The following is a 27,465-nucleotide window of genomic DNA, read 5'->3' as shown; positions in this document are numbered from 1 at the left end:
TTTAGGCAAGTAGAGAAAACTTACAAGCCTCTGAGGTCAGCAGTAGAGTGACCATACTGTAGGCTCTGGTTATCAATGTTTCATTGTTGGAACTGCCCAAAACATATTAAGAAGTATGGTTGCTTTCTTGGGGCAGAGCAATGTTTGTGCAGCCAGGCACATGTGTACCGCTGCCTGCCAACATCCCTCCCGCCCCACAAGCATACATAGAGCACAGGCACTCTTGATGCGACCACAACCTGGGAGACTGCCTTACCTGTCTGCCACTTTGGGTGGGGGCTGCTCTACACTTGCGGCCCCTTCCTCTTCTTCCTCCATGTGCATCTTCAGGGTAGGAACCCTGGAACAAACAAGATTATTCAGGTATACTACAATGACTTATCACAAGCCAGATAATGCTCCTCTTGCAGCCAACGCAAGACTGACCTCTCTGGCTCTCCAAGAAGCAACATTTATCAAGCAGCATTTACAACAGAAACTCCATTTTAAAAACGTAGCTGTTGGGTTTTCTAAAGGGATCTCTCATAATAATATGGAGTCAAAGAGGTGATCTTGAGCTGCCACTGAGGCCGTCAAATCTAATTTCTATTTCCCACTTAGAACAGTCCCATCACACCCACTGATGCAAATAAAGCAGATCAGTAACATGTACAGCTAGCAGCTCAAGCAGCTTCTCCCTCTTTCCTTCAAAGAAAAGGCCCTCAAGCATCACAGCTCATATTCAGGAGCTGCTGGCTTCTGAATGAAGCTTGTTTTCCATCTAGGCTTTGTTATAGAAGTTCCTACAGCAGAAGTACTAAAGAAATAAAAAGGACGATGGGTTCAGAAGGGGTTGGGAAAACAGGGCGGAGACCAAAGACCTCCATCTCTTACCCTCCAGCCAAGTCCTGGGCTGCAGAGTTGGTGCCTTGCTGGGGAATGTGCTTCTCAGGGGAGCTGGACCAGAAGTGAGACATCTTGTGCTTCTTCCCAGACCCTTTGCTGATGCTGCTGTCTGATGAGGACTGAGACCGTTTCACTTTGGCTTTGACCTTCATGGAGGAGCTTCCAAGCAGCTGGTCAGAGGATGCGGAGCTTGCAGGAGAAGTTGAGCTGGCACGCGTGACGGATGAGGAGGTCTTGTTTTGCTCCAGTGCTGCAGGGTTAGTGATGTCCACCAACTGGGGAAAGCCTGAATGCGGAGGAGCTTGGGATGGCGCGAGGTCCACCTGAGGCGGGACGGCACCAGTTTTGCTGGCCAGGATCTGTGTCAGAGGCCCAGGCTGGTAAGATCCTTCGGGGTCAGTGGTCATGCCCATAGTCTGTGCAGAAGGCAAGACACAGATGCTGGATGCTGCCGTCCCCGCCACTGAGACTGTGGACTGGGCCGATGAGGCATCGCCTAGTGGTGAAAACATCCCGGAGCCAGATGGTGGCACTGTGGCGTGCTGCTCCGGAAGACCCAAGCTCTGTTGAGTGGCTTTGATTAAGAGGTTGCTGATGGAGCCCATGTCAGATACTCCTTGCAGCCCAGAGCTAGGTAGTGCAACGGACCCCCTCCCCAGCACATGTCCGCTGGGGACTGATGTGCCCGTGGAAGGTGCAGATGATGTCGGCATTGACACCACATTCAGCATGGATCCAGCAGAGGCTAGGCCTGTCACTGGCCTGGTTGCAAGATGACCGCTGTCTGGTCCAGCCACGCTAGGGGGTGTTCCAACTGCTGCTGCAGCTGCTCCCACCCCTTGGGGCAGCAGAGGGGTCTGCTCAAAGTACATTATCCCAGACTTCGAACGCTTGATGATATTGGGGACAGTTCTGTGGGATGCAGGGTTACTGGCAGTTCCCAAATCTAGCAGGCCTGGATGGCTGGGGAGCTGGGAAGGAGTGAAGTTAATTAACGTCATGTTGGGGACCATGTCAGACGGGGTGATGGCGGAAGGGGCAAGCTTTTTGTTCTTGCGCGATGGCAAGCGCGAAATTTGCCTTTTCTTGCTGAGGCCAGAGGGTGGCGTGGTGGCTGTGGACCCAATCTCGGCTCTCTGATTTGCTTCGGGGTCAGGTGGTTGCTGGACACCAATCAGAAGTCCTGAGGCAGGACTGCCAAGGGAGGATGGGAAGCTGCTTTGGGGGGCTGCAGAAAAGGAGTGCAAGTGTTGGTGATGGGGCATCGGCAGTAACCCTTTGCTGGTTGGTGGAAAGAGAGGCTGGGAGGAGGAAGGCAAGCTGGGGTTTACAGCGGCCCCTAGTGCCAGCCCTGGGCCCAGGGGCCCAAGCACAGAAGCGCTGGCCTCTAACACGCCCTGCGCAGAACTGACAGAAGAGGTCAGCTGTATCTTTTGTGTGACACCATTGGGAAGAGTCTGAAGGACGTACAATGGCTGCATGTTCTGATTAACCACCAGGAGCTTTTCTGCAGCTGCCTTGAGGTGGAGGGGGGCTGTCTGCACAGCAGCATTGGAAATCTGAGATGGGCCAGGGTTCTCTGTGGAGTTTGGGCCATACTTAGGATTCTGAAGTGGGAGGGTTGGAGAAACTGGCACTTGGAGACCAGGTGTCCCGCTATTTCTGGCCAAGTCTTGGCTGGCTGAACGGCCTGGCTCTCCTGGTCCACATGGGGGGCTGGCTATGTGCTCTGCTTCCATGTGACTTTGAATAAAGGGGTCAGGGGTCAGGTGTCCTTCAGGGCTTGGGTCCACTCGTGGGCTCAACAGAGCTGGCTCCCCTTCACTGGAGGCAGCTTTCTCTGTGACAGTCACCCTCTTCTCGGCAGACTCCGTAGAAGGCAAAGCTAAGAGTGATCTCTCCCCTGATGATGATGAGGAGGAGGAGAGCGAGGATTCTGAAATGACAGCAAGTCTGCCGTGATTTTGGCTGGGCACTGTCGGGCTCCGAGTGGTCAAGACAGAGAGATCGGAAGGCAGTTCCAGAGGCAGCTCAAACTGCTCCTCTGCCGAGATGGATGACGAAACACTGCTGTCAACAGGCTCTGTGGTTGGCAGCTGCTGAGAGAAGACTTCAAAGAGGCCCATATCCTTGCCCCGGTTGGTGGTGTCAAGGCCCAGCCCATCTCCCAGCGTCAGGAGCTCAGAGGACGATGACTCAGGGCTCTCTCCGAGGGCTTGCATGGAGGGGGTGTTTTTCAGCACAAAGTCCATGATGTCAGATGGGAGAATGTTCCCGCAGTCGTCACTGTTGTTATTGTCGGAGTCGGACTTGAGCAGCTCTGTGCTGAAGGTATCCAGCAGGGTCTTCTCCGAAGGGGTGCTGGCACGAGGGCGGCGGCTGGCCTCTAAAGAACTCAGCTGAGCTTCCAGAGGATCCTGGCTCTGGGTTTTGACGCGGCAGTTCTCCATCTTGGGCTCGGCTGCTTTGTGGCCAGCTGAGCTCTTGGTGACTTGTGCTTTCTCCCCACTCTCTTCGCTCCGATCAAGTTTTAAGCTCTCTGTTCCATTTTCTTTGCCACTCCTTTTGGTCACTGGATTGACTTTCCTGGTTGTCACCGTGATGCTTGTGTCACTTTCTGTCCCGTCATCCACACCATCCAGCTGAGAGATTTTGGGAAGGCTGCACTGTTCCTCCTCCCGGAATAAGTTGTGAGGAGAAGCAAGATGCTCTTCCGTGTTTGAGACCACTGTCCTGGTGAAGTTGTAGTAGTAAAGGTCATCCTCGTCCGACGTGCTGAGGTCATCGGCACCATCTACTTGCCCTTCAGCAGACCTCTTTCCCCGCTTCTTCCCAGTGGAGTTGCTGTAGAAGGGAATGTCTTCTTCCCCGTAAGACCTCACACCATACAATGGAGTCAGCCCAAAGAACATGTTGGATCTGGCCCGTGCGCTGCGCCGGGGGTACCGCCGCTTGTAGGCCCCGTCTTCCTGAGCTTTGGCTGTCTCCTGGAGCATCAAGTTGCTCTCCTGAACAGGAAGACTCTGGTAGGCCTCGCTTGGAGCCTCAGGGACTGAAGCACAACTTGGGCTGTCTTGAACCAGGGAGCCGTTTCCCGACCGTTCTGGAGTGGAAGAGGATTGTGCCAGGGAAGCTGGTTTGCTCTCCTTAGGCTGAGATTCTACATCACCCTCCCTCTGAATGTTCTTGGACTGGCTATCACCTTCCATCTTGAGAGGAGTCAACGTGACTTTCACTGTGCGCTTCTGGGAAGCCTGCAGATCCTTGGAAGTGGCCACTTCGCCCTGGGAAGGAACCTTGGAGGTCTTCTGGTTAAGCAGCTGTCTATCGGGGGCCTTCTCTGAAGCCACAACATTGTTACAGAGCTTCTGGTTCACATGCTCAGGCGTCACAGCTTGATGAACAAATTCTGGCTCTGCACTGTCTTTGTTGCTAGGTGTGAGGAGGCTCGGATTTGTAAAGAGTTTATTGGAATGTCTCTCTTTGGCTCCCCTTTTCCCCTTCTGCGGCCGCCTATCTCTGCCTGCAGAAGGTGCTGGGTCACTTATGGAAGGAGGAGATCTGTTACTTGCCCCAGAAAGCTTGGAGATCTTTGTTTCTGGATCCTCGTAAGAGCAGTTTTTTTCTGGCTTTACAAGGTCCACCTGCTGCTCTTGCTCCTTCTTTGGGGGTCTCTGATGTAAAGATGGAAAGGCTACTGCCTCTTTGGAAGAAAACAGCCCAGAAGAGGGCTCTGGAAGCTTCCCTACTTTGCTGGTGTTTGGCTCGGTGCCAGAAGCACTCTGCACAGGAGTACTGGCCTTCAAATTACCCAGGGAAGAACTTGCGTCTTTTTGGCTCATCAGCTTGCTCTTCTCTGTCCCCGGAGGCCCCATTGCTTCTATTGACAGCGCTCCCTCCAAGGAAGTGCTTGTGCCTCCTCCACCTGTCCCTGCTGGCCTCTGACCACCACAGGGAGGGGCAGAGCTACTCTGGGTGGCAATGCGTCCGGCTGCTGGGCCCGAAGAACGCTCTGAAGGCTTTGTGCTCAAGTCATGCTCTGGCAAGGGAGACAGGCTGGGTGTTGAAGAGAGGCTGTGCCTGGAGGAGTGAGTGGCCCCAGCTCTGCTGGAAGGCATCATCCAGGACCTCAACTGTGGAGGGGGCAGAGGAGAGGAGGCGCTGTGTCGTCTGGAGCCAATGCTTCGAAGTCCAGATGACAGCAGGGGGTCTCCCACAGTCACGATCTCGTGTGTAATGTGGGTGGGGCTCCCTGGGAAAAGACAGAAGATGGGGAAGAATATTAGAACTGAGTTTGAGGTCATCTACTGAATGCAAATATCTGGATCTATGCAGGCAAGGAGTAAAGCAAAGCCCAAACCCCCGGAGTCAACCCCTTTCTTGTTCTAATTATTCCTTCTACTGGTGGTTTCATTGAAACAAGGAAAACACTCTATAACCTTTTCCTTCTGGCTTCAAGTTGCACGGGAGCATGTTTGGTCTTGCCTACCCAGAAATATTTCTTAACTGTAAGAACAGCAGACTGAACTTTCCCTGGGGTTCTTTCAAATTCTGATCCAGCCCCCTAACAAACTCCTATGGCTGGGGAAGAGGAGGGGGTGTCCATCTGAGCTGCAGGTGGAGTTCTGGGCTTCAATATCCTGATAGGTCTTTTCTCACCTAGGCCAGGTCTTCTGACTTCACAAGGTAAGTCAGTCACCAGCTAGAATTGTCGGTGAGCAGAATTTGCAAAGAACATTATCCTTCAAGGTGTGGTTTAGAGTTCTTAGTTCAGTTCTGCTTAAAAATGGAGCCCACCTCAGCCCAAAAGCTCAGGGAGGTTTACAAGTTGTCAGCAATTCAAACATGGTTCACTCGACAAGGTTAAATGTGAGGAAAAACTACATGTTAAGTATGTAGGTGAGATGCCCAGAAACCGGGGGGGGGGGGGAATGATTGAAGATGCCCCCCTCTACCAGCATCCTCAGTGCTTGGCCTTTGATGATGAGGACGGACAACAAGTCTTTTGCACCTCAGCACTTATTAAGCCCTAAACCCAATAGAGATGGTGGAAATAAGGTTCCATGCCATTGAGAACAGCCTGAAGAAATTGCTAAACAAAGAATGAACAGAAGTCAAAGAAAGCCAGAGAGAGCAGCAGAGGGAGGTGGAGGGCCAGACCTGCAGAGGGCAATGGCCTTGAACCAGGAGATCGCAGGGCGGGAGGAAAACTTGGCGCTCTGATCCGCAGAGCCCTGCAGTTCTGAGAATGTGGCAGGAAGTCTGAAGAGGGAGTGCTCACAACCGCTGACACTGCATGGCCTTCTCTGGCTGGAATTTCTGATGAAGAAGAAAAAGAAATAATGAACTTATGGATTCAGGCAAAACCCAGGGTGCATTTGAACAAAACAGCTTCAGGGAAGTAGGGGAGTACTAGAGGCTTTCCCCCTCAATAACATCCTTTCTTCCTCCCTCAGGGAATGTTAACAGAAAAATCTTTATACATGGAGGGAGGCAGAAAGTAAAAGAGGGGGGGGAAAGAAAAAAGGCTGCAGTCTTTTGGCATCTAGGCCAAAACCAGAATGCAAAGCTGGACATTATGTGTCATTGGGAGCAGGTGAGGGCCAAACATTAAGAGTACTAGGTAGAAGCACACCCCCACCATGCCCCAAGCATCTCAGAAGGACAAAGTCCCTTGTTGTTTCAGATCAAGCATATCATAATCTAGTCTCCAGAAACGCATGACACCTGGGCAAATGCTGGAGTGTCTTTCTGCACAGAGCAGAGTTGGGAGTTGAAGACCCTTGATGTTCCTCCCAACACTTATGATTCTATGACTCAGTTATGGAACAAGGGCCAGGATCCACTCCAAAACCTATAGCCAAAGTAGAAGATGTGATCTTTACCAGGGAACCCCCCTTTTTTGCCCTAATCCAAGTGTGTGCTGCTACTGCTGTCACCAAAAGGTATTACAAGCCCTGTCTCATAGCAAAGACTGACTAGAAGAAGGAAGCTTTTGTCTTTGGAAGAGCCGAGCAGTACAAAAGACAGGCACCCACAGGTCTGGCACAAAGGCCACAATCTCAAGCCAAGCCATGCCTGCAGAAACTTGCCTGAAAGTGGCCTGGGGCTGTGCGTGATGGTCCTATTGTCATCGTGCTCTACTGTGCTGTTGATGTCTGGCTCAAGAATAGGAGGGCGGCATTCCATGATCTTGCAAGTGTACACACAGCGCTTCCGAGCATCCGTTGTGCTCCAGTATACTCGAGAGCACCTGGGAAAACATTTAAGAGTTACAACATCTACACAGAGCTGTGCATGCCTGCAAAAGCCCTTCTCTGGGGCAAGAGGAGAAGGAAGGCCAAAGACTTCCTGGGTGGTCCTCACGGCATCTTTCAGGGAAAATAACATGGATTCTGCTGCTGCTGCCTATTCAGGAGACAGCTCCTACTTACTGATAGCCAATGGGGAACAGCTTGTCTTCACAGTCAGACAGATCGCTCAGAATCCCGAGGCAGTCAATCGTCATGGACCCTACAAGAAAACCAAAGAGGCAAAGTTCTGTGTGAGGAAGGCAGCAACTAAATTCCACTAAGCACATTGCCAAGGCCAGAGGCAGAGGGCCCTCACCAATCATCATGTGGATGTTCTCTGGCTCCAGACCATGAAGAAACCTTCGTCTCAAGCTAATCCCTTCAAAATCCACAAAGACTCTTCTTAGGACTTCAAAGCCATTCTCGGGTACCACCTACAGCAAGCACACACAAAAAGAGGCCTATACAGTATTAAGGTGAAAACACACAGCCTGAGCTGAGAGGAGCAGGGAAATGGGGAGGGGGGGGGAGTACAGCTGGGCAAAGGCCTGGGGGTGGTGGCTGGGCTCACCTCTCCTTTGATCATGTCCCGGTGGCGCTGGCAGTACACTTTCTTATCCTCCAGAAAGACACAGTTCTTGGCCCGGGAGCACATGAAGTGATAGTTGCTTGTGCAGGAGGTCAGGCAGCAGCCCACTGTGGCACCCGACTTCAGGCAAAATTCACATCTCTGCAAGGTTTGAGGGTTGGGTTTTTAGGGAAAGCATCTTGTTGTTATGGCCAATGGCCTAAACAAATAAACTGGACTAGTGCAGCACTGTCAAAAGCAGCAACACCCCTAATATGATTATCTATGACATGCATATCAGGTTGCCAACAAACAAAGAGAAAGCAATAGAACTGCTGCTGTTCCACCACTCATTTAGCAAACACAATTCATCTTGTCCAAAACAACCTGTTAGTAATCTGAGTGCAGCCTTTTTTCATTGTTGTTCATTTACAAACTCACATATTGCCTGGCCTTCCCAATTTAATTCCAATTCAGAAGAAAGGTGTGTTTTTTTAACAGTTTAGAGCAATTTCTGAGCATGCAAAAGGGATCAGTGATTGATTAAGAACACGAAAAAGCTGCCACAGCCACTAGCCGCAACTGCTTGCAGTTGCAGGACAGCAGCCCAAGCTGGCCACCTGTGATTGTGACTTCCTACACTTCAGGCCACAGAAGACACCCCTTCCTAATCATTACAAGGAGATGCGGGCACTTGCTCACATCTGTCTGCTGCAGAAGCCAGGTGATGATCTGGTTCACATGCTAGTATAATAGAGCTGCTTGTGAATGTCCAAGTAACCAGTGCTTTTGATTCTTTGCAGTCTGGAACTGCTGGAAGCTGAATTCAAGGATCTCTGTCTTTTTCAGATATAACATCCTGTGAAGCCCATTACTTCAACTGTGGAGAATCATGTGAGGCTTTTGCTCTTTTTAAAGTTGGGCCATTAACATCAAATATGAGCTGTCTCTCCATGGAGACATGCTGTGGACTTTCCAACATTCTTCTTTGCTGTTGTAACAGCAGAAGAGAAACATTTTAGCTGCTTTTGAAATGTAAATCCTCATTCCTGGACAGACTCCTGAGCCCAACCTGTTCCTACTCACCAGCTGTTTCCCTCTGATCACTGCCACGTGCACATTCTTCAGGGAGCCATCGTCATCTTCAAAAACTTCAGCTGACCACAGGGCACAGTTCACATGGGTCCACTCATTCTGGCCGATGTAGAGGAGACGGCCAGCATCCTGCAAGAAAGCAGAAGGCCACCAGAAACACTCAGAAATCAGTCAAGTGCACTCCCCACCCCACAACTGCTGGGCACATCTTGCAGCAGCCACAGTGAAATAAAAGCTGGCAAACATAAAGGTGGCTCATGGAATCAGACCGTTTAAGGGGTCTTTGCAGCTGTCTAGTCCAACCCTCTGCTCAGAACAGAACACCCAGTGCTAGGTTATTATTATGATTTACTAATTTTTATACCACCCTTTGCATCCCCAGCAGACAGAGGGCTCTCCAGCCTCTGCTCAAAGACCTCTAGAGGGGGAGCATTTCACCACCCCTCCATTGCCCAGCTGCTCTTACTGTCAAGAAATTTCCTCTATTGTTCAATCCAAATCTACCCTCCTGTAACTTAAGTCTATGAGATATAACCCTTTGACCCCTGGAGTCATGGAGAACAAGCCTTTGCAAACTCTTGCATGTGACACAGCCCATTCAAGGATTTGTAGAGTGCTATTAGGTTCCACCTCAGTCTTTTCTTTGCTCAGCTAAGCATAACTGGTTCCTTATATAGGACTTGTCTTCCATACTTCTGACCATCTTTGCTATCTTCCTCTGATCCCATCCCAATTTGTCTACATCCTCCTTGATATGTGGTGCTAGAAACGAACATAGTACTCCAGATGAGGTCTGACTAGTGCAGAATAAAGTCAGTTATTCCTTCTTGTGACATGATGATGGCTCTGTTAATGCGGACTAAGATCTCACTGCAGCCACATCACACCCCTGACTTGTGTTCTGCTTGTGATAAGCTACAGTCCTGAGATACTTTTCACATACACTTCTGCCGGGCCATGTATTGCCCATTCTATCCTTGTGCATCTGATTCCTCCCACACTTGTTCAGAACTTTGCATTTGTCTCTACTGAATTTCTTTTTGTTGGGTTCTGCCTATTTTCCCTTCTGTCTTCTGGGGTCCTAGCTGTCCCTCAAAGTTCAGTGCCATTTGGAACTCTGGTAACGATTCCCTCTATGCCCTCATCCAATATTTAAATCCTTATCAGATTTCCAGTTGCTACCAAAAGTCATTGATTGTTGGAAGAATGCCAGGCCCAGAACAGAAGCCTGCAGCACTCCACTCAAAATATCCCTCCAGTTTCATGAGGAACCACTGAAAAGTGTCTCTTAACAGGACACTTTTCTAACCAGCTGTGAAACCACCTGATGTTATCGCCTGTCCCCATTTACAGAGTTTGCTAATCAAAATATCACAAGGAGCTTTGTAAAATGCTTTGCTGTTATCAGCTAAATTATGCCCACAGCATTTCCACAATTCACTAAGATAGTAACCTGCTTTTGTTTTTTTAAGAAAGGTAATATTAGTCTGGCTCAGCTGGACTGAGTGTACAACAAAGATCAAGCCTGCCTTTCAACCTTAACTAGAACCAGAAGGCAAAGCCTCTACAGCTCACAACACACATTCTTGACAGAGCCACTTACATTCCCACCATCATCGCCATACTTCAAGCAAAGTGCACACTGCCGGTTATCCTCCACATCTGGAGGAGGGGTAAGTTCTGGGCTGTCCTCCAAGCTTCTGTCAGAACCTCAGAAGAGAGAGAGAAAGAGAGAGAGAGAGAAAGAAAGGACTGATCACTCCTGAGAAACACTGCTTGGAAGAAAATGTGGGCTGGGAACTGTTTACTGGAGAATAAAGTAGCTTGCAAATGCCCAGAGCAGCAAACAATTTCACTTTAAATTTCACTTTCACTTTACTTCACTTTAAAATAAAACACAATTTAACCAACCATGCAGATGTAAGGGGGAGGCAGAGAAAGAGGCTTGGTTCAGACTTTGAAGTCCTGGCAGATGGTGGGTAAGGCAAAGAGCCTCTCTGTACCCGACTCTGGCTGGCCCAGACTTTCCCCAGGGTCTAAAGCCTGCCTCCCCCAGTGTCAGCCTCATTCCCTAGCACTTCCCCCAGACAAAAAGGCTCAGTTTCTCACTGGATATAGGTGGTGTAGAAGGATGCAGTGGAGTTGGGGAGTCTGGCTCTCCAGGACCTTTGGGTTTTGGTGCTGGAATGATTTTCTTCATAAGAGGAGGTTGTTGAGCACAACTGTTTTCTTCACGCTCCTGCCACTGTGCGTAGTTATGGTCGAGTGATGGCGGCAAGACAGCATTAGGCAGCATCCCACTGCTAGAAATGAACAAAAGGTAGCATCAGACTTGGTTGCACCTAGGAGGCCCCAACTATAGCCCTTAGCCAGGTAAAGCTCCCTCATTCACTGCAAAGTTGTCTCTGCAGGGTAAGGGGCAGGACTAAGACACAGATTGGTACAAGAAGGACCACAACCCACTTCTACTTTCTAGATCAGGAACTAATTGCAGCCAGTTGCTTTGAGAAGCAGGAGAGGCCCATCTGGAAATTCAGTTCTGATCTTGTTTCCAAGGGGCAAGAGCGCTGGCACCACCTTTGGCTGAAACAGGCAGGTCAATTGCAGCAAGTGAGTGCTGGAAGTGGAACAAGTTACTTACTTGGTTGTAACTTTATTAGGTTCCCAAAATCTTGATTTCTTTACACTGAACCATGGAAAAACGCGTTCCATTTGCTTAAAAACAAACAAAACACCCACAAATGTATTAGAAATGCTTTACAGGACTCAACACTAAACACTTGAAGAAGTCTACTGTCCAAGATCTCTGCAAATTTACAGTCAGGAATGATTTATTATGGACTTAAAGGTCTGCCCAGACAAGATCCTAATTTGTTTCACAGACAGCCACACAGTAGCTTGAACAGAAATATGGGCTCCTTGGGGAATATTAAAGATGCAACTTCAGTGCACCAGTTGCCAATTTATTGAAAATAAGATGCAGCTTGGCTTACCCGAATGAAGAAGGACTTCACCATGCTGTTGGCCTTCTTAAGTTCTGGCTGCCCTCCATCAGCATTAATGGCTGCTTGGATTATCTTTACAATATCATCACTAAACTCCAGCTGCAAGATAGACACACACAGAAATCAGCTTCCTATCCTCTTTTCTGATATACTTTATCCAGCCCTCTTCCCCATCCATGGGTGCTGAACATCAAGTGGCAGAAGTTCACCTTTTCCTATTCAATTTTTGAACTCCTTTTTATTCCCTGCCTATGTTTCAGAAGAGCAGCATGGTCAACGTAAAACACTGTAGCGTGGCCAAAACATCCATGTACCTTCAAGGCACAAGGGGGGAATTTATAGCAAAAATGTAGCATTTTAGGACCACCTCAATGCAGTTCACAACAGCAAATTGATTTGTATATCCCATCATTTCCTTCTCCTTATGGAAGCTATGATGAAAGCAAGAAGGGGATGCTGACTGAATTGTTAACGCACCACAGAAATGTAGCCTCCTTGCTCCATTTTTCTTTTCACTCCTTCCAGGTCCAGCAGCTGCTGTTCTTCTTGCTTGCTGACTTCAGTGAGCACAGGAGGGTCTGGGCCTTCTGGGGAACTTCGGGATGGGACACTCTCTTCCGTCTCAGGATTTAAGTCAGGGGGTTTGGCCGCCTGGAGACACAACGGTAAGAGAGTACAACAGTTTCTGAGCCCAGCACAAAGCATTTCTTTAGTAGGTCTGTGGATAGAGGTTAAGAGCCAAAGAGCCTGCAGAATCAGGCCAATAGTCCCATCTAGTCCAACATTCTGTTCTGATGGTGGCCAACCAGATGCCTTTGGGAAGCCTGCAAGCACTACCTGAGCACAAGGATCTAGTTGACTGAAAGGAGGTGCAGAAAAGTACAGCATAACAGAGGACTGGAGGAGACAAGCCCCCTTCATGTCTGAATTGTGTGAGGGGGCAACATGTCTTGGAAGGGGCTGCACTGCACCCCAGGTCACCAAGTTTGGCCCTCACATTCACACTATAGGTGGGAGCATCTGCAGGGGAAATGCCTCTGCGTGAGCTGGAACCTTGGTAATACCCAGCAGAGCTCTAGACACAGACATCCACATCTAATGCATGAATCCTGAAGCCCTTGGAGGCAGAGCCCTGCAGGCCTTTTCTGGCTATAGTCTCCTTGGTTGGAAAAAAGGCTTAGGGGAAACAAAAGCAGCAGAAAGGGAGTGATGGGAGTTTATACAACCTTGAGTGGTGCAGAAAGCATGAAAGGGGGAAGTATTTCTTTTCAAGGCCCAAAATAACAGTTAGCAGTCAAGACACAGTCAAGGTAGTAATAATAAACACAAGGAGAGGTCCACGGTGAATGGCTCTTACGGAGGGGTCCTTCTTGGATATGGAGCAAGGGCCACAAGTGAGGCCACAGAGAAGGGCAGCCAGTGCTGTGCAAGCTTGACCAATGGCCTGACCCAGGTCAGGCAGATACAGATGTTCCTACAGACTCCCTCCTGCCCGGAACATACTCCCTCTCACATGCTGTCAATTAGCTAGGCAGAGTGGTAGCCATTGCCATATGGGTTCTGCTCATGTTATGGGTTCCTCTGTGATATCCATTGCAAGACAGAATATCAAACATTTGGTTGGAACCTTTGGCTTGTCACCCTCTCTCCCTCTCCCCACCCCCTCCCACACACACCTGGAAGTGTATTTCTAATGCCCCTTTTCTTCTAGAAACACTAGGAAGAATATTGTGCTTTAAAGTCCAACAGCACCACTCTGAGCAGCCAGAATTCAGGTACATTTGTATGGTTTTTAGAAGGAGAGGGAGGCCCACCTGTCTATAACGCAGCAAATGGCTGGATGTCCTGGAATTTAGTAGGGCTGTTAGAACCTGCTTCAAAGAAAGCTGCAGCTCTTTCTCCAGTGCTAGCCGCCATTCAGCAGGAGGTTGTTCTGTGCAGTTAATGCAGGTGTAAGCCACACTCTCTGGCAGGTTGGAGAGGATCTCGTACATCTCATCTGAAGGTAGACAGGGCAAGCATTAGGGGCAGAGGGCAAGCCTCAGGAGGCTAAAAGTGTCAGATCTGTGGGGGATCTGGCAGCATGGTAGGAGGTTACATCGTGCAAAGGGGCTCAGCTGTAGGGATTCCAATGCCTGTCTTGGGAAGTGTGTCTCTCTGCACACTCTCAGGAACCCACAGCACAACTGCTGCCTGCAAAGCTGAACTCCAAAGTCCACAGCTAAGCACGATTAGCTCAGGATATTCAGCTCCTTGGCTTCTGTACCCTAGTCCAAGAAGAAACAACCCACCCCTTAGACCAAAATGAAATTGCAAAAAGGATCTCAAGCACAAGGTTCCTGGTTGTAAATGTTCATCCTACTCCTCCATATATGCAGGGTTGGAAGCAGTCCTCACCTGAGAGGTTTTCACACTTGGAATGGACCCAGCGGTCACATTTCCCACACTGCATCATTTTGCTTTCATAGTCATCGTCATCGTAGCATTTGTCACAGACAGGGCAGAAGTTCCCTACAAGCAAAACAGAGAGGCGGTCCAGATCTCCCACCATCAGTATACAAAGCCAAACACTCAGGGCTGGCTAGCGGTCAGGGGACTCCACGCAAAGGGCAAGACTGCTATCAGTCACTGCCACTGTTAACAGCCAGCAGCAAGTACTATACTTGCCCCCTTTGAGTGTGAAGGTGCTCCCTGCTGCTGTCCCCCGCTTCCCTAGAGGAAGTACTGGAATTTAGCAAAGCAAGGGCTGCATCTGCACATGGAACTGCAGCTGCCAGCATTTCCCAGGCCATTCAGCATGATACAGCATACTTCCGCAGCAGACCAGACCTATCATGCACCCAGTCTCTCCACACCTTTAGCGAAGAGTTTGGCACAATCGTGACACAGAGAGAAGTCGTGAGACCATTGGGCATCCCACCCTTTGCCTGGCGTTGTCGCTCCACAGCTCTTGCAGCGGACACATTTCGTGCAGATCTGGAAAGACAGACAAGGAATAAAGGGCTGCACAGCCTCTCTCTGGGATCATAGGATTCAGTCATAGCAGGCACCAAAGATGCTTCCCTCTACGGGTGAGCCATGGAACAGAAAACCATGCCTCAGCCTGCCTCTTTCGCAATGGCCAGTTGATGGGGTTGCCATATCCAGGAGTTTATGATTCAGACCGATTTTATTGCATATCCTTGTAAACAATGGCCCACTTTCAACATCAGGCTAAGACATCTGGCAGTCTGATTATAATAAGAGGGGAAGGTATCCCTGCCTTACAAGTGTCCCCACGATGCAACAGAACTCACCCAAACCTTCTTTTTCTTCGTAGGTTTTGTTGGGTAATTTGGTCCCAGGCACTCTGGGTGATAGCTGTTTCGGCACTTGTTACACTCCAGCAACTGCTATGGAAACATGGAAAACAGCAGCAAGTCAAGCCTAGATGCTCCAGTAGTTGCTTTAGACCAGAGCTTTCCAAACTGTGTCTCACGACGCATTAGTGTGTCAGCTGCTGTGTGTAGGTGTGTTGTACGAACACTCCCCATGCTTTTCCCGGGGCTGGAAAGGGGATAGTTTAACCTCCAGTTTGCTAGTAAAACTGAATTACTATGTTGCAAAATGATGTATGTCTAAAAAGTGTGTCACCAACATGAAAAGTTTGGAAAGCTCTGCTTTAGACATTTGATGACTCCTAGTTCAACATGAGGGAGCTGTGTTGGGGAAACTTAGCATCCCTGGCGGCCATCCCTTACAATGCCACAAACCCCACATTCCAGAGGAACAAAAGGAGACAGGCAAGCTCATCAAGGGACTCTGACTACCTTGGTGGCCTGATGCTGCCTCCCACACACATGGCAGAACTTGCAGCGACGACAGCACCAGTTTTCCAACTGGTCCTCCAGGGGGCGCTCACTGTCCTCCAAACAGAACTTGTGGAAAGGCTCACAGCACACCTGGCAATACACAAACTACAAGGGAAGGAGCAAGTCAGTAGGTCAGCCTCATCCTGCAGCAGTTGTGCACTTCAACTATTTGCCCATCAGCTTGCCCTGGATGGCTGGCTCCAGAGGGAGAGGGAGGAGGAGGAGGAGAAAGTCTTTGGTCACCCCACCCTCATGGTTTGGTCCCCAGTTTCACATAACAGTTGCTTCAAAGAGGCTTAGAGAGCCCTCTTCCACCACCAAGTTCCGCACCATTTGTCTGTGGGCTGTTTTATCTCCAGAGCCCCTCTGCAAGAGCAGCATGTATTAGTGAAGCTACAAAGGGTCAACTGGTGCCTAGAGACATAAGTGCTTATCTGACACCACACCTCCTGCTTTGAGAGGTAGGTAAAGAAGCATTTCAAATGGTAGTTGAAGCTGCAGCTCTAACTGATGGCCTTTATTCAGGATTCAATTCCAGCTTCAGATTTCCTTTAGTTTTAGGTAGCTGAAATAATATCTCACAAACACATACACCAAACAACTTGGTGGGGACTGTCCCTGTGGGACCTCACCCTTACCTCCACATGCCCACTGCTGGCACAGAGGAAGCAGACCACCCTGGGAGTTATCGGGACAGAGGTCAGGATACCCAAACCGCCCATTTCCCAAACGTTCTCAGCCTCACAGTCCTCCTAAAAAACACAAAAGGAAGAACATGGAAAGGGAATTATCCTTACACCAGGCCCAGGGGTGGTGGAAATGACAAGAACTGGAGCAAAGCAGGAAGATCCTGTACACATCACTATGAAAATGTTTTGTTTGTCAAAGCTTTTGTTATATACAAAGGAATGTGCTGGATGGAGTTACTTAACCTCGGTTCTCTCCACACCAGTGATACATACCTAGACATCTTCTAAAAGGCACGTGCCAGCAGTATATGCATGCCAATGTACTGCCTAACTAATGCTGTTGCTAACAATAAAGACTCTCCTTGGGCATTAAGAGCCTCAGGAGGCTGCCTCGGTTTACGGAAACTGCTGGTATTCCCTTTTGTATTCATCACTCTTTCTCATCCTCCTGTGTGCTATCTTAAGAAGCAACAGGCTCTACAGAAAACTAAACAACTTTCGCCAGAACAGCTCTTTGTAGAAAGATGAGAGTTTCAAGGAAGAGATGTTGCCACATCCTACAAACCCCCAAGGCCAGGTTTCTGGTGGAGAAAGGCAAGGGCACCTCCCCAAACCACCCTGTTACCTTGAAGTCTACTCGGATCCTGTGGACTCCATCTATGAGGGGTTTCTGTTTGGAGCTGTTCCCATTTGATAAAGTGCTCAACAGGTTGAGGGTACCATTATCTGGCTTGCTGACTGGGGGTGGTCTCTCCTGGTGAAAGAGGGCAAAAAAATGGCATTTTCTTTGCTCAAGCAGCAGAAGGAAAACCAGCATTCAATATATATGCAGTTAGTTATGGGCTGGAATCTAAGGAGGACTCTCTTCTTTCACATTTTGAAAAGCAAAGAGCAACAGGGGTTTCAGAAACTGGAAACCAAAATCTGAAATTTTGAATTGGTCTGTCTTGTTTTGAAAGCAAACTCAATCCAGTAGGTATCCATCCCCAAACATGAACTGGAACCTATTAGTGTTAAAAGGTGCACGGCCTTGTCTTTTCTGGGGGGAAAGGCCATTCCATGCACAAACTACAGTGGTGCCTCGCAAGACGAAAAGAATCCATTCTGTGATTCTCTTCGTCTAGCGGTTTTTTCGTCTTGCGAAGCAAGCCCATCGAAGGATTAGCGGATTAGCGCTATTAGAGGCTTATCTGCTGATCGGATCAGCTGATAAGCGGCTTAGAAAAAGCGGGGGGGGGGGGGAGAGGAAAAAAAACCAGCAGGAACTCGCAAGACATTGTCGTCTTGCGAAGCAAGCCCATAGGAAATCCGTTTTGCGAAGCACCTCCAAAACGGAAAACTCTTTCGTCTAGCATGTTTTCCGTCTTGCGAGGCATTCGTCTTGCGGGGCACCACTGTATTGGCGGTGGCGGGGGGGGGGGCGGAGAGGGAAAAAAACCATAGTGAGAAACATCATCATCTGCACACCAACCTGAACTTTGGAGAGTCAAGCAAAAGGACCCCTAAGAGCCTAGAGCTACTGTAAAAGCAGCCCATCTGTAGGTGATGCCATCACAGGGTCAGAACTTGTACCAAAGGGCATCCTCAACTTGTGCTGTCTTCATGGGCTCTCTAAAAGCCAGGAGAGCTACATGCAAGGAACCAACTATGAAGAAAGCTCTTTCTGTTCACTGGAGACATAGAGCAACTTGCAGGTTACCTTTTCTTTTGGCTTCTGTTTCACTGGTAAGCTTGGACGAGGAGTTATTTTCTTCTGTCTGCTTTGCTCGATCCCTAGGAAAAGTACAAATGCAGTTTGTTAAAAGCCAAGAGTTGCTTCTAGCAGTCAAACAGAATTTGGGGACTTAAGGAGACAACAGCAACTTCTTAAGATGCTGTTGTGGAAAGCTGAAAACAAAACACAGTGAACTAGCAATTCCAATTTGTTAGGGAGGAGTGGGCACTATAGGATTTCCTGCAGCTCGCCACACACTTGCTAACCTGCCCAGGTGTGTCCAAGGCTGCTCTTTCCTGACCCACTTAAGAGCCCAATTAGTACAGAAGATGTGGTCACATCTCTTCCATGGAGTCCAGAGGTGGGCTGCTTGACTTTGCAGAGGCAACTACCTTTGTTGCAATTGAATACCTACCCACTTCTGGTGGTGGAGCTGCCTTCTTCTTGGGCTCAGCAGGGATGGTTTTGGGGGCTTCCTTTTTTGGTGGGCCTGTACTAGGCGGTGGGGTGGGAGGCACCTGTGTGGGGGGCGGTGCCTGCTGCTTGCCAGCCTTCCGGGCTGCAGGGGGAGGGGCCTGCTTGGTGTCTGGGGGAGGCGGAGTCAGTGGTGGTGGGCCCTCCTCACTCTTCTCCTCACTGGGCTTCCGGGCAGGTTCACTGCCCCTTTTGGAGGCATGATCCTCTTTCGCCAAGGTGAGCTGAGGAGCAGCTGCTTTCTGTCCAGCCTCTGGCTGGCTCTTCCCAGCATGGATCTCTTTCTTTTCACTGGACTTGGATTTCTTCTCTTTCTTTTTCACAGCTGTAAAGCAAAAGCAGCACCTCAGATGCAGTGACCGATAGCGCAGCCTATGGCACCGGCCTCTCCCAAGTGACCGACGGCCAGAGGGGAGGGTGGTGCCTAAGGAGGATACGCCAGCCTGCCCACACTGCCTAGATGGAGCCGAGGCTGAAGCAAAGACTCTGCAGCTGTTAACTATGCCTTTCTCTCCCCATCGCAATAGAAATAAGGAAAAAAAGGCACCTACCTTTGGCTTGCTTCTGGAGATAGGCTTTTGATGGCATCCACTGCAAATTCTGACACTTCCTCATCCTAGGGGGGAATAAAGGAAGGAGATGGCAAGATGCATCACCCGTCACAAACAAGCCTTTGGATTCCCAGGCATGTTGCAGGCTGCTGCATCTCAAGTGGAAAGATATCTGCTTTGGAGCCATGCCAAAGTTCGAGATCAATGGCAGACCAATCTGGCTAAAAGGATGAGAAAGATCACCCCAGCAACACCAACTCTGCTATGTCAGCCTTTCTGCTATGCTGAAAAGCAACTACTTTTGAAGCATCTTCAAAAGGCCTTACTTTCAAGATGCGAAGAAGATAACTGTTCTCCCTCTTTGTTTAAGATCTGAAACCTTGCCCTGAGGTTTGGCCAAGCCACTGTGAGGAAGGCTGCTCAGAGGAAGCATGCTGTGGCACATATTCACCCAAGGGATCAACTCTCCACACTACACTTTAGTTTTCACGTTCAGCAGAATACACAGCAGGGTCAACCCAAAACCTGAAAAGTCTGAAGAAAAGAGGAGGTAGATCTCTCCACTGCCCCACCCAACCCTGTCCATTTCCCTGCCACTCTCTTGAGAGCCCCCAACTGCCACTTTGAACTCCAAGAGGAAGGAAAGGCAGCAGCCAAGCTCAGAGGATGACAAAGTCACTAGTCTTCTGCTCCTTAGCTCTTCTTTGATGCAAGTGAAAGGATCTTCCTCTGGCTAAATATTTTATAGGAAACAGGGTAGAAGCACCATAAACCAACAACGGAGGGCCTTATTCCCAGAGCAACGGGAGGGCAGGGGTGGGCTTCACACCCACACACTTACTTGCAGCACTGCTTCTTGATGTTCCGCCCACCAAACTTTGGCTTATCCAGGCAATTTGTGCAGACACCACAGTCCTCTGGGACCTGGCAGCCTGGGCACTGCCCACAGCGCCTTGACCGCCGGCCTTTCTTCACAGGGGGCTCCTGGGGGGCCTTGTTTCTGGTAACTGGCTTGATAGGTTTGATGGGAGGTGCAAGGGGCTCGGCATCTTCTGAACCTGCAACTGAGGACTTGTCTGTGAAATGAAAGACCAGCTATTAATTCAGCAATCAATAAAGGAGAAGTGAGTCCTCAACAGAACAGACTTTGCTGGCCATCGCTGGTTTCTCAGAACAGCTTCACAGCGGGGCCCATCCAGATTTCCTAGAAACACAACTCCTTCATCCTACAGCCTCGCATACCTTCCCTTGCCACTGATGCACCCTTGGAGAAAACAGCATAAATTCAGACACTTACCATCATTCCCCATGGAAGACAGTATCTTCTCTCGTTCTTCCCATGGTAAGGCACTCAGAGTGGGCATGTCATCTGGAAAGACGGCTCGCTTGCGGCCTAGTGCTACAGCTGCCCTTCTGCAAACATGCTTTATGCGTGGCCCACGCACAGAGGTCTCTGAAGAATCACTCTCTTGACCCTAAATTCCAAGCAGGGCAAGAACACAGGAAAAGGCTGTTAAGACACAATCAACCATCCCACAGGGAGCGATTCAAGTTCAAAAGTAAAAGCAGTTTGTCCAGCAGAAGGTTAAAGATCTCTGAACCTTCTCTAAATGTGTTTTCAAATGGAAGACACAGCAGAAATCAGAAGTAGTCCCCCCCCCCAATGAACAGTAAACTTTTAAGTGTAAAAATACTTAACTAAGGCTAAGACTTGCAAAGAAAGGAACAATTATTACATAAAATGCATCAAACAGCTAGTTATGCACCTCATGCGTGACCAAAAGCCCACCAAATCCTACACCTGTTAGAAAAGTGCAACAGCTTTGGGGAGACATCTGGTAACTGCCATGCATCCCTCGGCTGTTGTGTATTTTTGTGTGTGTGTGTGTGTGTGTGTGTATGTCTGGCCAGGGTGGGTTGAGATTGTCTTTGGTAAAAGGTAAGTGGAAGCATGAATAATAATAATAATAATAATAATAATAATAATAATAATAATAATAATAATACGTTATTATTTATACCCCGCCCATCTGGCTGAGTTTCCACAGCCACTCTGGGCGGCTCCCAATCGAATGTTAAAAACAATACAGCATGAAGGTAAAAGACTGCAGTGAGAAAACTCTCACCAGTAATTCAAAAAGGAGCCATTGCTTTCCCTTGGGATGGGCAAGACATGAGATCAAGGCAACAGGAAGCTTCAAAAAGACACCTCAGTGGGAACTGGGGCTCCAAAGCAGAGGCAGCTAAATGATGATCTGAGGTCACGCTCTGGTTTGCTTACAGGGACCTAGAAACCTGAGACGCTGCACCTACTCAGGCCACTTATGTCAAGAGCTTTGGCCTCCCCCTCACGGTGCCAGCCAGGCACTGCATGGCCTTCTATTGTCATAGTTATTTCCCTTCATGTGCTACCTCTTTTTCAAACCACTACTTTGGGGGTAAATACCTGTCCTTTTGGCTGATCCACCTGCTTCAGGGACTTGCTCTTCTCAATCTTATACAGCTGGGCTTTTGCTTTCTTGAGGAGGCTGGCCACCCTCTTGTCAGTCATTGGAAGTTTGTCTGCATGAGCCAGCACTGAGCTGATGGAGGAATGTTTCACAATGTTGACTGAAGCAGCAGCTGGGAGACGCAGGGATTCTTCCTTTTCCATGGAAGGAGCAGCCAATCCAAGTTCCAGACTGGATTTCTCTAACCCCCCTCGGCCTTTCTTGGGCAGTTTGGTCTTGATGATGGCTGCTGCTGAGTCTACAAGAACCACAGCAGGCACATCTGCTGCTGGATCAGCAGCCGCCAATTTCTTCCGGCCTGCAGTTTTTTTGGCAGAAGAGGAAATGGCTACATCTTCACGGACAACTTTTCCTTTGGAAACTCGAGTCAGTGGGAACAAAGTTGAGCTGCTCTGAATCTCTGGAGCCTTTTTCCTTTTCTCTTTCCTGGACTCCCGCTTATTCTCTTTCTCCCTCTCTCTATCCCTCTCTCTGCTCTTCTCCTTCTCAAGACCTTTGTCACTTTCTTTATCTTTGGATGGTTCCTCACTGGAGGCTTTGTCTCTGTTCTTGCCCCTCTCCGTTTGGGGACTTGGTGTGAACCATGGAAAGAGGGGAGTGGGGCTCCCGGATGAGAAAGGCTCAGCCGGAATGCTTGCCTGCTTCCTCGGTCTCTGGCTTTTCTCTGCCGACTCCCCAGGATGGGAGAGAGAATGGGAAGGAAAAGTAAAAGTGGAGTTTAAGGCACTGGTGGTAAGGGAACCCACAGGAATGCTTGTCAGCGAGGAAGAAACTGATGAGGATGGAGTGAGAGTGGACAGGTCAGAGGTGCTTAGTCTTCCACTTCTCGTCCTCATGGAGTGCGAAGGAGATCTGGGTTCTGATCGAATTGGGCTGAACCCTCTCTTCTTCCGCTTCTTCGAAGAGGATGCTGCTGAAGTGCTTCCTGCTGCCGATCGACTAACAGAAGAAGGCAAAGTTACTGACTCAAAGATGCGTGAGTGGGCCTCACTTGGGGTGAACCTTGGAGCTCGTAGCAAGGGGCTCCTTTTGTGTAGGTCGAATCTTGTTCCAGAGTGAAGAGGAGAAAACAAGCGGGCTGGAGCTGCAGCTCCAGGCGTTGAAAAACCAGAGGCAAAGCCAACATCCTCAGGGGTCAGCGGAGGAGGCCTGAAGTTATCAAAGATGGGCTTGCGGATGAGACCTTCTTTGGCATACTTGGCTGAGGAAAAGTACTGGGGTTCGGACCGAGAGTGCTTTAGAGAGGTCCAACGGAATGTTGGCTCTCGAAGAATCGACTTTCGCTTTTCTTGCATGGGAGCAGCTGAGGAGGGCAGAAAGGGCGATGCCAAAGGGATGGTGGGGGGCATAAGCCAAGGGGCATGGTCTGAAATGCCGGCAGCTGGCTGGAGCGGTGGCGGCGGGGTGAGAAGCGGTGGAGGAGGAGAGGAAGACGATGACTGCTGCTGCTGGGACACACTTTGGAGGCTGGGCAGTTTTTTAGCTGCTTTGGGCACAAAATTTCTCTCTGCCATAGAAAACCTCCTCCTCCTCCTCTCGCCACTCTCGTTATCAGGGGAAGGGGATGTGGGCAACGGAGGGTGAACTTCTGGAGTATTGCTGCGTTCTTCAGATAAGGCCTGCATCTCTTCAGAGGCCTGAGAATCTGTGGACGTGTCAACACTGGGACTGCTGGACCGTGAGGAATCTGAAGACACTTGAGAGGAGTGCTGAGAGGCGCCGCTGGACTTCTCACTGGACCCACAAGAGGGAGCACTGAAGCGGCTATTTGGTGTGGATTCCGGACGGGCTATTTTGATTGGTGGATCATAGTCTTCATCTTCAATGAAGCGCTTGGGAGTTTTAATGATCCGCGAAGAGATCGCACTCACCACTGGCATGATGAACTGCCGGATGTTTTTGAGCTGCGTCCTCCCCTTCCGGCCTTGAAGCTTTGCTGCTTCTTTCTCAATCTTCTTCTGGGCCCCCTTTTTAGCCCTCTGCAAGAGTTGCTTGGCAATCGTGGCATCCGTCCTCTTGGAGGAAGGGATGATCCTCACAGGCCTGCGGGGGCTCTGCCTCACAGCTGGCTTCTCATCCTTCGACAGGGGCGAGACTCCATCTTTCTCCTTTCGCACCTTCTGGGCCTTCTCTAACGGAGAACTCACAACTAGAGCCGGTGCGGTCTTCAAGCGATCAGAAGATGGTGGCCTTCCTCTCCTGCGTACAATCTGAACCCCTTTTCTTCCAATCTGGAGCTTTCCAGATTTGAATTTAGACTTCAGTGGAGAGAGTTTTCCTGCTCTTAGTTTCTTAATTTTTGCAGCATGCTGAAATGTAGTGGAAGGCGCTCGCTTTATTTTCTTTAGATTCTCTTTTTCCTCCTTGCCTCCTTTCTGAGCATCTGGAATGACCTCTTTGCGGGTGATCTTGAACTTCACACTGCTAAGTGCAGGAGGCCTCCCTCGTCGCTTTTCTGCACTTTTCAATTCTTTCCTCTTTAATTTTTCCATGGAGATGGGTTCTGGTTTGCTTGAAGGTGAATACACAGGTGAGGACTCTGAGAGCACAACTGAACTTCGGTCTGAGCTGTTTCGGGGTCTCCCACGAGGTTTGCGTGCGCTAGGCTTGGCTGAGGCTGCAGGTAAAGTGAAGGAAGGGGAAAGAAAGTGCACATTCAGCTTCTCTGCAAGATGGGAATAAGGGTGTGCGTTTCAAAGTCACACAATATGCAAATAGGCTACTGAAACCAAAGAAAACAAAAGTTTTTAAACAAGCATTATATATAATGCTTGTTAACTGCTGGAACCAATAGCTTCTGCTACAGGAAAAGGATTTCTCTCCAGTTGACTGTTAAAGTACTGTAAGTTTTCCCCACCATGAAAGCTAGTAGCTCTGGAGATTAGTTGGTCAGTTCCACTTGTTTCTTTCAAAAAATGTAGACTAAGGATAGTATTCAGGATAAACCAAATTGAAAGCCCACTATGTATTGTTGCATTGTTTAATTTTAAACCGTTGCTCATGTTAAAGACAAATGAGAGGTATTATACAATATGCACTTGATTTGACACCTATTTAAGTACTCAACCCATCAATCCTTGCAATCCAAAGGCCCCCCCATCCCTGTAGCAGAGCTTAGTCACATCCCTACCGATAAGGTGGAGAGAGATAACATGTGTTACCTCAACGGTTTGCAGCACTAGTGCAGTCTTCAGAACAGGCCCATGTAGACCGTTTTAAGAAAAAACTCCCATGAACCTGACAAGACAGTAGCAAACTGAACATACCTGTGGGAGATTTGGTGGGACTTTGTCCTTTGGCCTCATCATCTGAACCAAAGCCTATGAACTGCTCATCCTGCAAAAGAGAGAGAGAGGCAGTTTAATAGACTAGAAATATCTACAGCAATGCTGATTGCTTGGTCCCAGGTAAGTGGAGGATGAAAATAAGTAGTAACAAGCCCCACGGGGTGGGGGTGGGGTGCTAGAGTACCACCAATGTAAGGCTATCAGTGGCTACTGGTCATGATGGCTGTAGACTACTTCCAGTATAGGAATCAGCATACTTTTGAATACTAGTGTCTGGGCAGCTGAAGAGAGTGAAGAGAGTGCTGCTGCTGCGCTTATGTCCTGCTTCCTGATGGACTTTGCATAAGAATCTAGTTGGCCCCTGTGAGAATTGATGTTCTAGATGAGCCTTTGGTCTGATCCAGCTGCAGGGCTTTTTTGTGTTCTTAATGCGCACTCAGCTATATATGATAATGAAACTGTGTCTTACAAGCCACAAGGGAAATGCTGGATAAAATCTAGGACTGAAGGGCAGGACATGAAAACGCATGAATGAAACTGAAAAGCACCACACAGAGGCTGCCCTCTCTGGAAAGGCTATCCGACGATCACCGGCCTATGGCCACTTCTGCTGCATGGACCACATGGCAGCCACACTCCTCTTCTACAGTAACCACTTATGCTCACCAGCACAGAACTAAATGATCAAACTCACAGCCACAAGGTATGGTGTTGGCCACATCCTAAACAGGATCATACAAACTCATTGAGGAGGGAAGGCTTATCAACAGCTACTAGTCAGGATGGCTAAAATGGAACCTCTGTGTCCCTGGATGCCAGATGCTGAGAAACAATCAAGAGGGAGGGGGGTGGAGCTGCTCCTTGCATGTGGGTTCCCAGGAGCATCTAAATGACTGCCAGTTACTATTATGCCAGACTAGATCCAATTATTGTGGCCTTAACCTGAAGCTAAAAGGACACCAGCCATCCCATCCTGCAGGTGCTAGTTCTCCCAAATTTCAGGGGTGGGGGAACTCCTCTACTTGCCTGTGACATTAAACACTGATAACTGCTGGCATCTTGAGTAACAACATCAGTCTATTGTTTATTTCCAAAATGCCTGACACTGTGCCGGGCAGGGTCCTTTGGGGAAACACAGCATATCCTTCTGCCATCTGCCAAAAATGAGACAGGCCACCCAAGGTCAGTATAGCAGGGAAATCTCTGTACCAACTGTGACAAAGATCCTCCTTTCCCCAAGTGTAGCTCCCTAAGCAGGAAGTGGCAACTGTTCAATTATCTGAATGGAAAGAGGTGTGCTTTGGGACAAATAAGGCGGCTGACAAACCTTGCTGGCTCTGCTCATGTGTGGTCCCAGTTGCAGGCATTTTACTTCCCCCATAAACCTTAATGGAAGAATCAACTGCAGGATTCAAACTGGATGGGAAGAGTTCACCGCTGGCAACCATTCCAAGCAGAACACCATACACAGGGTGAAGTGGCAGGAGGGTCCCCTCTACCTCAAGCAGAAAGAAGCCACTATGGCAGCAGGACCCGGATAGCCTAAACTGGAAGTGCCATTCCTGCCTGATAGGTCTGACAGGAGGACGGCTGGAACTACACCCCCAATGAAAGAAAGAGAGGAGGAGGCACCTGTGGCAGCCTTTGACTCATACAGTGGTACCTCAGGTTACATACGCTTCAGGTTACAGACTCCGCAAACCCAGAAATAGTACCTCGGGTTAAGAACTTTGCTTCAGGATGAGAACAGAAATCGTGCTCCGGCGGGGCGGTGCCAGCCGGAGGCCCCATTAGCTAAAGTGGTGCTTCAGGTTAAGAAGTGTTTCAGGTTAAGAACGGACCTCTGGAACAAATTAAGTACTTAACCCGAGGTACCACTGTATTCCAAGCTCTTTACAGCTATCAAGCCTGGAGGCTTATGGTGATCACTTAACTCAAGGTCATCCAGAGGACCAGCCTTCATTTTTGTGTGTGCACTCCTTCAGCATACTTTTTTGGGGTAAATGGAGTACCCTGGCTTTGCCCAGAACCACAGGTGTTGCCTTCAGTTCTCCATGTTTAAACTATAGCAGGTCACCCTTGCAATCTGTTCTCCCCAGGGAATGCAGATCATTCCATTGCCACCTAAGGGTATATGCACAAGCATACCACACACAGACACACACACACACACACACACACACAGAGAGAGAGAGAGAGAGAGAGAGAGAGAGAGAGGTGTACTTGATATAGGAAGAAACATTAATTCTGGGAAGAGCTGTGCTACAGGCCATAGCTAGGAACAGCTGATTCAAGATGAGAGTCATCTGCTGGAAGTCAGTTCTAGAAAAGCAACTTGAGGAACAGCTGCTTTTTGGCTGCCTTTCTTCCAACATTCACAACACTGGACTGCAAAGAGGTGGCTTGTTTTTCAGCATTACGTCAAGCAGCAAATTCTCTTACTAGCATTGGCAGGAGGGAGGGGTAGGATGTGTACAGAAAAGCAGGGAACATGCCTGCAGATTTCTCTAAAGCAGAATATTTCATGAAAGATAAATTCAGCT

General features: G+C 49.0%; 1 protein-coding gene across 1 annotated transcript in view; it reads right to left on the bottom strand.

Annotated features, from left to right (window-relative positions):
• Positions 1 to 27,465, bottom strand: part of KMT2A (lysine methyltransferase 2A) — a 47,189-nt gene that overhangs the window by 8,429 nt on the left and 11,295 nt on the right. Inside the window, exons 2-28 of the mRNA XM_083480877.1 lie at positions 24,902 to 24,971; positions 21,572 to 24,252; positions 20,423 to 20,600; positions 19,967 to 20,201; positions 19,126 to 19,190; positions 18,516 to 18,899; positions 18,086 to 18,159; positions 17,012 to 17,140; positions 16,336 to 16,449; positions 15,656 to 15,802; positions 15,143 to 15,238; positions 14,702 to 14,822; positions 14,244 to 14,357; positions 13,661 to 13,845; positions 12,324 to 12,497; positions 11,835 to 11,945; positions 11,483 to 11,556; positions 10,951 to 11,144; positions 10,445 to 10,551; positions 8,833 to 8,970; positions 7,750 to 7,908; positions 7,495 to 7,612; positions 7,320 to 7,398; positions 6,978 to 7,138; positions 6,046 to 6,204; positions 874 to 5,137; positions 257 to 340 (exon numbers count right to left, since the gene is read on the bottom strand). Of these exons, the coding sequence (XP_083337003.1) occupies positions 257 to 340; positions 874 to 5,137; positions 6,046 to 6,204; positions 6,978 to 7,138; positions 7,320 to 7,398; positions 7,495 to 7,612; positions 7,750 to 7,908; positions 8,833 to 8,970; positions 10,445 to 10,551; positions 10,951 to 11,144; positions 11,483 to 11,556; positions 11,835 to 11,945; positions 12,324 to 12,497; positions 13,661 to 13,845; positions 14,244 to 14,357; positions 14,702 to 14,822; positions 15,143 to 15,238; positions 15,656 to 15,802; positions 16,336 to 16,449; positions 17,012 to 17,140; positions 18,086 to 18,159; positions 18,516 to 18,899; positions 19,126 to 19,190; positions 19,967 to 20,201; positions 20,423 to 20,600; positions 21,572 to 24,252; positions 24,902 to 24,971 (10,415 nt within the window). The remainder of the gene's footprint in view (positions 1 to 256; positions 341 to 873; positions 5,138 to 6,045; positions 6,205 to 6,977; positions 7,139 to 7,319; positions 7,399 to 7,494; positions 7,613 to 7,749; positions 7,909 to 8,832; positions 8,971 to 10,444; positions 10,552 to 10,950; positions 11,145 to 11,482; positions 11,557 to 11,834; positions 11,946 to 12,323; positions 12,498 to 13,660; positions 13,846 to 14,243; positions 14,358 to 14,701; positions 14,823 to 15,142; positions 15,239 to 15,655; positions 15,803 to 16,335; positions 16,450 to 17,011; positions 17,141 to 18,085; positions 18,160 to 18,515; positions 18,900 to 19,125; positions 19,191 to 19,966; positions 20,202 to 20,422; positions 20,601 to 21,571; positions 24,253 to 24,901; positions 24,972 to 27,465) is intronic.

Source organism: Podarcis liolepis (assembly GCF_965112155.1).
Source record: "Podarcis liolepis genome assembly, chromosome: 16".
NCBI lineage: Eukaryota > Metazoa > Chordata > Lepidosauria > Squamata > Lacertidae > Podarcis > Podarcis liolepis.
This window is presented reverse-complemented; position numbering and strand designations above follow the sequence as displayed.